The sequence below is a fragment of the Pagrus major genome, chromosome 23, assembly GCF_040436345.1.
Source record: "Pagrus major chromosome 23, Pma_NU_1.0".
Taxonomy (NCBI): domain Eukaryota; kingdom Metazoa; phylum Chordata; class Actinopteri; order Spariformes; family Sparidae; genus Pagrus; species Pagrus major.
Genome location: NC_133237.1, coordinates 11,129,531 through 11,140,149, shown reverse-complemented (window position 1 = coordinate 11,140,149; position 10,619 = coordinate 11,129,531). Strand labels below are relative to the sequence as shown.

The 10,619-nt window shown below is 40.2% G+C and overlaps 1 protein-coding gene across 1 annotated transcript; it reads left to right on the top strand.

The window, feature by feature from the left end:
* The first annotated feature begins 2,130 nt into the window (after positions 1-2,130).
* LOC141019818 (cytoglobin-1-like) lies at positions 2,131-8,748 on the top strand. The gene is made up of 4 exons (XM_073494837.1): positions 2,131-2,198; positions 2,292-2,434; positions 7,136-7,367; positions 8,133-8,748. Exons 2-4 carry the CDS (start codon positions 2,292-2,294, stop codon positions 8,295-8,297), a joined length of 540 nt encoding a protein of 179 aa, XP_073350938.1. The 5' UTR covers positions 2,131-2,198; the 3' UTR covers positions 8,298-8,748.
* The last annotated feature ends 1,871 nt before the right edge of the window (positions 8,749-10,619 follow it).

Here is a 10,619-nt window from a genome sequence, read left to right as displayed (position 1 = left end):
TTAACTCATTATCACGGGAAAACGGAGGAAATAAAATGTATGAATGCATGGCCCTTTAGGGCTTCCGTAATATATATATTATTAATATTATTATTATTATTATTATTATTATTATTATAAACAAACTTTTCATTTTCATGACTGAATAAACAAACTGACCTTAAAGAACAACAGAGTTTCATACTGTTTTACCTTGTTTACATTTGGCGGACCCTGCCACCTTTCTAGCCAGAGTTCTAGGGACCTTATTTTCCTCTGAGAACAGCTTGTTTATTCAGTTTTGGAAAAAAAAATATTTCTGAGTTTGTATTATTACCTCATTAATGTTGTAAATATTAAAATTCTGAGTTTGAATCTCTACTGCAAAACAATATAGTGCCCCTTTACATTTTGAAAAAAGTCCCCATTTACTGCAGTTGTTTAGGAGTATGCCGCAAAACATTTTTTTGCTGTAAAGCTCCAGAAATGTTTTGTGAAAAATTACAAAACTTAAATCACTTTTCCATCCGCATGGAGAGGAGATAATAACTGAATTTTCATTTTTTAAAGTAATTATCTTTAAAAAAAAAAGAAAGAAAGAAAGAAAGAAAGAAAAGAAAAGAAAAATACATGACTTGCGTGACTTTGCCTTCTGTTTGACAGAGGGGTCCTTCTCATAGATAATTAAAAAGTGACTTTTCCTTTAAATAATTTAAATAAACTGCCCTCATTTCATTCATCTCAAACATTGCGTTTCTGACCGCACCTGAAGAGCAGTGTTACTCCAGCTGTCCACTAGGTGTCATTACTCATTAGCCTTGGATCTACTGAGTATATGTCTTTGGATGTAACATAATGAGATAACAAGATCTTTGTTCGTCTGAGGAAAGTGGGTTAAAGGTATGAAAGACAGACTGGATTTGCTAGTGTGGGTGTGGGCAACAGAAATAATCAAAAAGCATACTGTATCTGGTTTCCTCTGTAGAAACATACAAGCAGATACATGTTGTTCTACAGCCATTGGCCAAGTCTCCTTGTTTGACTGATCCACTACAACCTAATCTGACCCATTTTCTGATCCAATCATGAACCTGGGCAACAGGTTGAACTCTTGTTCATTGTAATAGGGAGTGTCTTCACAATTAACCAGCATTCAAATATTTACAGTGTGATCAGTAGATCGGTAGATTAACTGACTGTTACTCTGCTGTTGAGGAAGGTGATATAACTGCCAGCAAAGGCTAATCTTCTGAGGTATTTGAGACACAGCAATCCTGGAAATATGAGGTGCAGCTTCCTTACGCACAGTTTTTTCACCAACTTAGGACTCTGTCAATGATTAACATGTGGCACCTACTCTCCATTGTCCCACGCCGCTGAGACAGCAAACGTTAGTCTTGATTTTTATAACAATGTCAGGTGTCTTTTTACTGCTACCACACATTCTTGGCTAATTGGCCCTTTTTGCCTTTATCAACCAAATGTGAAACTTGAATCCCAACATTCTCAGAATCTCAGCTGTGACAACATAAGCGAGATAAGACTTCGAGCTGATAACCCCTGCCACAACAAAGGTGAATAATGTAAAGTGCGAGGTGAGAGCCATGTGTGTCTCTTGAGGGTGTGTGCATGTAATGAAAAATGTAAAAAAAAATTTAAAAAAATGGACAGAAAACATACTGATCTCGTTAGATACAGGTTGGCCTATTTCTGATGGACGTCACGCTGTTTAATTTTCAGGGTTTTTTACATTTACGTCGGCAGGGCTTTGCGAGAAACTCAATATCATTACAGGTTAATCTCCTGGATGGTCTGGGATGGCGATGGTGGAGGAAAAAAGGTCAGAGTGAGTTCCTTTATTTTATTTTGACGTCATAATCGTGCATCGTGTCCATGCTACATTGCACGTAGACTTAAGGATTTGTTTTCTCATCTCATTATGTTTTCATCAAAACACCACCTACAAAGGTGAGTGGTAAAGGGAGAAAGAAAGAGAGAGAGAGAAGGAGAGAGAGGGAGGGAAGGGAAGGGAGAGTATAAAAGAGAGAGTACAGAGGCTCCTCCTCGTCCGCTGCGTGTGTTTCTTGTGTTTTTTCAGCCTGTTCTTCACTCACACTCTCGCTCAGCAGAGATTCAGAGAGCACTCACTGGGAAAAAAAGGGGGGGAAGGGATTTTCTTCCTCTCACACCAAGAAAAAGACATAAACAAGAGAAAAGAGGTAGAAATATAGTGTTTATTTTGAGGCAGGGGGTACTCTCATCAGAGCCCTGCCTTCTGCACGTGCTCAGCTCTGCACAACTGTGTTTCCCAGATGGAGAGGATGCAGGGAGAGGGAGAGCTGAATCACCTGGAGCGACCGAGTCCGCTGACTGAGAAGGAGAAGGTGATGATCCAGGACTCCTGGGCGAAGGTCTACGAGAACTGTGATGACGCCGGGGTGGCTATACTCATCAGGTATTTCTTTTTTCTTTATGTTTGAATTTTTTTTAACGCAGGTCGAGGTCAGAGTTGGGAAGATGTTCATTGGAATGTGAGGGGCCAAAGGTGACAAATGCTGAGGCCACTTTATTAGACACGCCTGTACGATCTAATGCAATTCAATACAACAGCTCAGCCACTGCGTCTGCCTTCGTGAAGTTTAGAGTGTTTAGTTTTTGTTGACATTTTCAGAAATGTTCAAATGCAATTATATGTTTGTCATTCTACCAGCTTGATATGTGTTTTATGAGGAAATCTATGTACTTTATAGTCTGCTGTATAGTAAGTAAGTTAGTAAGATTTTATTTATATAGCACCTTTCAAAAACCTATGTTACAAAGTGCTTTACAGGAGGAAAAAAGGTTAAAGGTTAAGTGATAAATGTGACACCAACATTACAATTAAAAACAATAAAAACAATCATACATTCATGATATCCTGTTGAACTTTATACGTTCTGTATCTAGTCCTCTGTAGTATTGTGACTGGATCAGCCAGACTTTTTAATGTAAAACATGTTTGGATCTCATTATCTTAAGTAAAATGGGAATGTGTGTTCGTATTTTTGTGTGATGGAATTATGGTGGCAATTGCCAATAGTCTATTTATATTTAGGAATGTGACCATCCTGCATGTTCAGCTGATCAGCACCTGATCATTTAAGGAAACACACCTTGGCAGTTAAAGCTGCTGTTAACCACAGATTTATATAGAAGAACTAGATACCAGATGCAAAGATGGCACCCATTCAAACCAATGAGAATTGCTCGCCAAAGTCATGCGGCAAAAAAGTTTTCTACCTTCTGCGTTTACTTGCTGGTTTCCCTCATTGGCCCTGCCCACGAGTTCCTACTCAGCCCATAGACCTCACATTGGGATGATGTTACCGATTTTTAAATCGCTTTTCTGCCCTTGAGGGAAGTTTTACAAATATAAAACCTTCATCAAAAATCCATAATACAAAGAGTCATAATCAACCTTGTTGGCAGTTCTTGGTGTCCTGTCAACAGTTTTACAGACGTCTCTGTTATAATGGCAGTCTAAGGGGGAGAATGTTTTTTGGCATGCAGGGGAATTTTTCCCTTCATTACCACGAGTGGCCAACATGCCGGATTGGAAGCAAGGCTGAGCGGGACCCTCCAGGGACTGCTGTAAGCGTCATTTTTGCTAACTTCCTGTCCATTCTGCAGTTATCAACCCCGTCCCTCCTCTCTAGCCGTATCACCAGACATAGCAGCAAACAGGAGGATCCTGTTCTCTGCATGTTCATTAGCAACCAGGACCGCGTCTTCATGGAGTTCTCTGTCCTGATTGGATAAAGTGGGCAGGGATACCATGAAAATCTTTTTCTCTTTTGCTGCATGAGCAAGAGAAGGAGAGACATGGGTTATTGACCAAACACTCTGTAGCGATTAGTGTTGGGATGCTATTGAACACTTATTTTGATTTAAGAAAAACAAACGAAATCACTTACAGCAGCTTTAAGCACCGAGTGAATCAAATGAAGCAATATGCAAAACTTGTAGTTTGTTCTGGAGCTACAAGGCCTACTGATGCTTCTCTGTCACATCCAATTAACCATCTTAAGTCAAACTGTGGGATTATTATCTCGTTGACTTTACAAGTTTCCAATCTGCTCAAAGAAACACAGTCATTTTCATTTTTCCATGTTATATTCTCACCTCCCCTCCTTTTTCTTAATCCCATTTTTCAAATAGTAGAGGCAGAGGATAAACATTATAATCCATCAGTTGGACATTTTTGGCACTCAAAGGGCTTCCTCCCCTGGAGCAGGTCATGTTTTGAATGCCTGCAAAGAAGGCCGGGCAACCTACAGCAGCATGACCCCATCACAGGCAGCCGGATCTTTAAAACCAGAATCAAGGCATGAGGGAGTTTTTACAATGTCGGTCAGTGCAGGTGCTGAATTCTTGTCATTTCAACATTTTATGGTGAGTGTTCAATCATGTCGAAGGATTCCTACAGCTGTCAAAGTTGCTGCTGCTATGTACGCTAAAGGGCTTTGATGGTCTTGAAGTGTGACGAGATTCACAGCCTGACGCAGCATGCCTTTATAATCCTTCGTGATTGCAGGAGGTGAAAGTTGAGAGCAAGGTTAGTGAAAATGCAAAGCGCAATAAAACTCGGCATGTTTTTTTTTGACAGGGTAAGCTGCAGCAATTCATCAAAAAAAATCAGTATCCCACCCCTCTTTTTTCTCTCAAAAACATGTTGAAACTCCACATTCCTTCACAAAGACCCTACCAACCTTGAGGAATTTGAGGAATGGGGATTGATTGACAAGCATGACCACGGTAAATCCTCCTTTTAGCAGTAAAAGCACATGCTCGGCATCAACTTAAACCTTCAAACTAACTGTCTTTAGGGTGGCAGATAAGATCCAAAGTAGCAAATTATAGCTCTGAAATGAGAAACTTCCCCTGGATTCGGCTCTTCAGTTAGTCTTGGAGAACAGATAAGGAAGGATTAAGACTCCAATGACCATATAAAATACTAATGAGGCTATTTATATGCAACCACAGGTCATGCAATTACAAGAGAGACAGATAAAACACCACAGTTCCTCATTAGTTTCAAACTAGGAATACTTCGCTCACGCACTTGCCAAAGCACTCCACCCAGAGCTCGAGAGATTAAGACACCACCTTCTATCCTCCTCCCGTTTCAGACATTTAAATCCACGAGTGAGAGCAGCCATATGCTTCAAAACTAACATAAAAACTATTTGCTTACTTTTTGTGTTGTGACAGAGGGAGATGGGACATTGGGTTTAGATAGCCAGCAACCAGATGCATTGGCCGTCTTCCCAGACTGTGGGAGGGGGGAGTTTTTAGGTTCCTCTCTGCAAATTCACCCTTTGATACCTCCGAGGGTCAAACAAGGATAGAAATCAAAGAAAATGTTTCTGAATTGACTATTTGTTCACACTGTGCGTCAGGATGTGTAAAGAAATGTAAAATCGGACTGGAAAAAAAATGTGAATAATACAATATTGAAGCCAAGTGTTAGCTGTCTTTGCAGTAATGGTAATTACAATCTCAACCATAAAGTAAAAGGTGTGCTCACGGTAGCCTGAGTAGGCAGCCGCATTCATTTTCTCCATCTGCTCGCCCTCTAATTAGCACATTTCACCTTTTGTCAGAGATTGTAAAACAGTGCACAGTCCTGGGCTCTATTATTTTTTTTTCCAAGAGGTATGACAGGAACCACAGTAGAGAACCAGTCGGACGATGTTATCTTCATCGTGCATTAAAGTGAGAACAAGCACAGGGACACATTAACAGCCGAAAGAGACTATACAAGATTAATGACAAAAACAAAGAAGACACAATCGGAGCGAGGGATACAGTGTGACAGGATTCAAGCAGCGAAGAGGGAGGAACAGCAGAAACTGTGTATGCAGATTGATGCGTGTCTACGGTATGTGTGTATCTTGTTTGCACTCTGGATAATAGGAGTTGGGTAAATAATTAACAATAACTGTTTCTTCAAAACCCAGATTTAATGAGTTAACTGTCACACTGAGTTCACAGGGAAGAATCACAGCAGCAAATTCTATTTCTTTTCTGTATCGGCGTTATTTGCTCAAGGCTTGGCCCAACTTGCAAATAAGGTGAAGTCAAGTATGCATCATTGTTGCTCACATCGTGTACAAACGAAATAGAGATGGTAATCAAGAAGTGGAACCGTTGAGAGCCAGTTCCAAATAATACATATTGCATCAATGCTAGCAGGATTTTCTGACCAAACTCATGCGTGTATGTTTCTGGAAACTTGCAACAAGAAGGATTCCCAGGATTCACGATGACAAATAGTCTTTTGTTACAGCCAGCTCACCAAAAAAACACCTCCCTATGATGAAATAGACATAACAGCTAAGAGTAAGGACAAAAAGGCTTGACAAATAAAAAATAGATTTATATATAATTTTATATTAAAAAGCAAATACTACCAACAACATAAATATTTGGGTTACACTATAATAAACATGATTAATAAATGTTACATTTATAGTTGATTCAACTATATGAACACCAGTTGCAAGTTGATAATGGCCATCCAAATAATGCTTATAAATGAACTGCACAGTATTAATTAACCATTTACAAAATATTATCCATCAGTTGCAACTTCAAATAACTATTAAGTAAAGTTTAATAAACTTTAAATGTACTGTTTATTAATGATGGTTACCTGAAATTCCCTAAATATACAAGACAAGTGTGTCTGATAGATATGGATAAAAGATCAGCCAAATAAGCAGAAGAACAGAAGAGTCAGCTGGGATAAGATGAACTGATAAACTTGTCACAGTCACAATAAATGTATAGACATCAATTATTCAGCCATTTTGCATCATGTTTACTGTGCAGCTGGATGTTTTTCCTTCACTTTTTTTTCCTTTCAAGTATTTTATGGATGACATGCCACACAGTACCTAGATAACGGTTTAAAGCAAACACTTAAAGGGAAAATATGCAGCCCTCTCCTGTCAGTGCGGATATTTACTTATGGTATCTTGCCAGCTCCGAAAAAAATGAACGTGGGTTTGCAGGATGGAGCCGGTGCAGGCTGAAGGGCGATGGGATTAGCGGAGCTTCACAGCAGCTGCTCATACTCATATCTCTCATTGAGGCTAACTCTTCTCCTTCACAGGCTGTTTGTGAACTTCCCCTCGTCCAAGCAGTACTTCAGTGACTTCAAGCACGTCGAGGAGCCAGAGGAGCTGGAGAGCAGCGTCCAGCTCAGGAAACATGCAGGCAGAGTCATGAATGCCATCAATACACTGGTGGAGAGCCTTGATAACTCAGACAAGGTGGCCTCAGTGCTGAGGCTTGTGGGAAAGGCCCACGCACTCCGACACAAGGTGGAGCCGGTGTACTTTAAGGTAAAGTGTGTGTGAATAAAAAAAAAGGAAGTGACTCACAGAGACACTCAGACATTAACTATAAAGGTTTGGATGTGTTCAGCAAAGAAGTAAAAGATAATTAAACAATTAAAGCTGCATAGAGGGATTTTTCACCACTAGAGGGCAGAAAGTAGACTCTAAAACATAAGCTGCAGAAAAGTACAGATGTACGTTCTGTGATTTTTAACACTTCCCACCATCTTTGTCAGTGACTGGACTCAGATAATCACAGTGAAACAGTGAGGAAGCCTAGGTGGAGCTGAGGTTGGAAAGGAAGAGAAAGAAAACTCAGTCAAACAAGAAATAAAATACTTTTTGAGCCATAGCCTTGTATAAATGGAATAATGATTTTCAAAAATTACTAACCAATGAGATAGAACATGTGAGCTTTTGAGTAGACCAGGCTGACCCTCAGATTCCACCGGGCCCGTCTCCACCTTGTTCCAGCCTCAATAGTCGATGGTCATGTTTCCACCAGAACTGGGGCATCATATTTACTGTACAAACACGAAAGTGGTATCAATCCTTTGCAAAATGTCCCCATGTCTGGTTAAAAATCTATCATCATAAATCTGCAGCTGCTTTCTTCTTCATTTTGCTTCGACACATAAACATGGAGATACAAAAGACAGCAAGTTTTTAGGCCATTGAGGAAATGCACACAACGGGCAGAAGGAATGTTTTAGTTCCTTGAAAACCACTTCGAGTTGTCTTAAGTTCTGCATTTGTTTGTGTCTTGCCCAGATCTTGAGTGGTGTGATACTGGAAGTCCTCGGAGAAGCGTTTCCAGAGGTTGTGACAGCAGATGTGGCCGCAGCGTGGACAAAACTCTTGGCTACGCTCTGCTGCAGTATAAATGCCGTCTATGAGGAATTGGGCTGGACTTCGCTCTCAACATCAACTGGGTGAAGCTTCTAGTCTGGGTTTCTTGGACCACTGGCACCCAGAGACTTCACATCTAATTTTTGTGCCACAGGTCATTGGCTGTACTGACCTTTAAAGGGAAGCAATGTATCTTTACAGAAGTTATCTGACAAATTATGGAGACTACAATAATGTTATCTAAGAAAATTGTGGGTTATGAAACATACACTTACATGTGTGTGTGTGTGTGTGTGTGTGTGTGTTTGTACCTGTTTTTACGACCTACTGGGGACCTATGTCTGGCATTACCTATGTCAGGACCAATAGTCCAAAGACTGGTTGTAATACAGCAAAATGTTATTTTTGAGGTCCTGGTTAAGTTTAGGGGTAAGGTATGAATTGAGGTTAGGTTTAGCTTAGGTTTTGGGTTACGCTGTACAAATGAATGGAAGTCCTAATAAGGATAGCTGCGCAAACCTGTGTACCTGTGTGTGTGTGTGTGTGTGTGTGTGTGTGTGTGAGAGAGAGAGAGAGAGAGAGAGAGAGAGAGAGAGAGCAAGTAAAATACTAAAGCTCTCCGGTTTGTTTTGTATACTCTTGTAAAGGACCAAATCATTCAAAAGAGAGAGAGCAAAGAGGAATACAATGCAATCATGAACCCAAAATGGGACAAGAGATCACATTTGACTCGGATGTGCCTTCTACTTAATGTGTATATCTCGAACCTGCCATGTAAATACCATTCTTTCTAAATACCATCCATCAGTCTGTATCCACTGGTGTCCCGTTTATGAGATATTAAGAGGACATTTCATTTTTAACAGTTAATTGTGATTATTTTACATTTTTTCATGATGCCTTTGTACCTGTATCTGACAACATTTAAATAAAAAATACAAAGAAAAGCGTGTAACGTTACTGCCATAATGTTGAATCCTTTTAAATTCATCTGCTCCAATCTCATTCCCCTGCATTGCTGCTCACAAATGTGTCGACAAAATTAGACCTTTCCTCCGTCTCGCTTGGCCCACTGCTCCTTTATTCTCCACTCGAGTCATCAGTGCTAAGTACAAATGGCTCAGCTGCAGAAATACCCCCACTTATCCCACTTGGCTCTCTCTTTTAAAAGTATATGGTCGGAACTCTGCACTCGGCCATCGGTAATTAGTTTTATCCAGATGTACAGTAATTAGATTGGCATGCTAATCCTTACTGTAAACTGGTGCTGTTAAGTGCCACTCAAAGCTAATTTCAACAGGCCCTCTTACAACATTCAGCCCTTCCTTGACAAAAAAGGGCAAAATCGAGGTTGATGTGGCGTGCTGTGTTGACGACATGGTGGCGAGGTCGGTTGTTTTCAGAATAGAAACACACAGCATGCTCTGTTTACCTCCTAGTCCTACCAGCGAGATCCAACCCCCCTCCTTGATCCTGGCTAATCCTCTGAGCTAATCTTCCCAATCATGAGTCAGAGCCAAGAGGAGAGACAGGAATAGTCAAGATTGTTACACCATAAACTCTGCCTTTTACCATTCAAGCCTTTCGATGGAAGAAGTCTCAGACCTCTAAAACACCATCATACCCCAAAGGCAGGAGGTCCTCGGGGAGTAGGACCATGTGCACCACTCTGGCAGTCCTCACCACCATCGCTCTCATCCTGCGGCATAAATTCTCCAACAAAATCAAGCCGTGAGTACTGATCATGATGACCTCTTGTGATTATTAGCAGGCATTCAGGAGAACAATGTTTGATTTTTCAAACAATATACCAGCTCTGTCTCATTAAGTAGCGTGTGAATAACACATCAATGTCTTAATTTATTTTGCGTGTTATCAGAACGCTTTGGAAACACTTAATTTAACAGGTCCACAAATCTCATGCTAAGTCGATGCTCTTTTTCCAGCAAGTCAGCAAGCTAACTTCTGCTGATCACGTTATTTTAATTTCCAACTCGTTTCTGTCTAATTTCCCCTCAGCAAGCTACTAAATGACGTGAGTTGCTGCAGCTAAATTTCCAACTAGTTTCTGTCTAACTTCCCCTCGGCAGGCCACTAAATTAGAGTGAGTTGTTGAAGCTTGATTTCCAACTCGTTTCTGTCCAACATTTGCAGAACATGCCAGTGTAACTTCCTCCTAGTTTCTGTCTTACTGACATGCAGAAGTTGGACAGAAACGATTTGAAAAATTATAATGCAACAACTTGCTTCAATTTAGTGACCTGCTTTGGGGAAGTTAGACAGAAACTAGTTGAAGTTTCCTGGAAATCTATTAAAGAAACTACTATTTATGAAATACGTATTGGAAAATAGCAAAATATTATTATTAAATGATATTGGGGTAATTTCATTGTTCACTCACTCAGAACC

Bases quoted from the DNA above. Each gene is read 5' to 3' on its own strand.
- LOC141019818 (XM_073494837.1), top strand. From the start codon at position 2,292: ATGGAGAGGATGCAGGGAGAGGGAGAGCTGAATCACCTGGAGCGACCG. The intron at 2,435-7,135 runs GTATTTCTTTTT...TCTCCTTCACAG, and splicing joins GGGGTGGCTATACTCATCAG to GCTGTTTGTGAACTTCCCCT. The intron at 7,368-8,132 runs GTAAAGTGTGTG...TGTCTTGCCCAG, and splicing joins TGGAGCCGGTGTACTTTAAG to ATCTTGAGTGGTGTGATACT.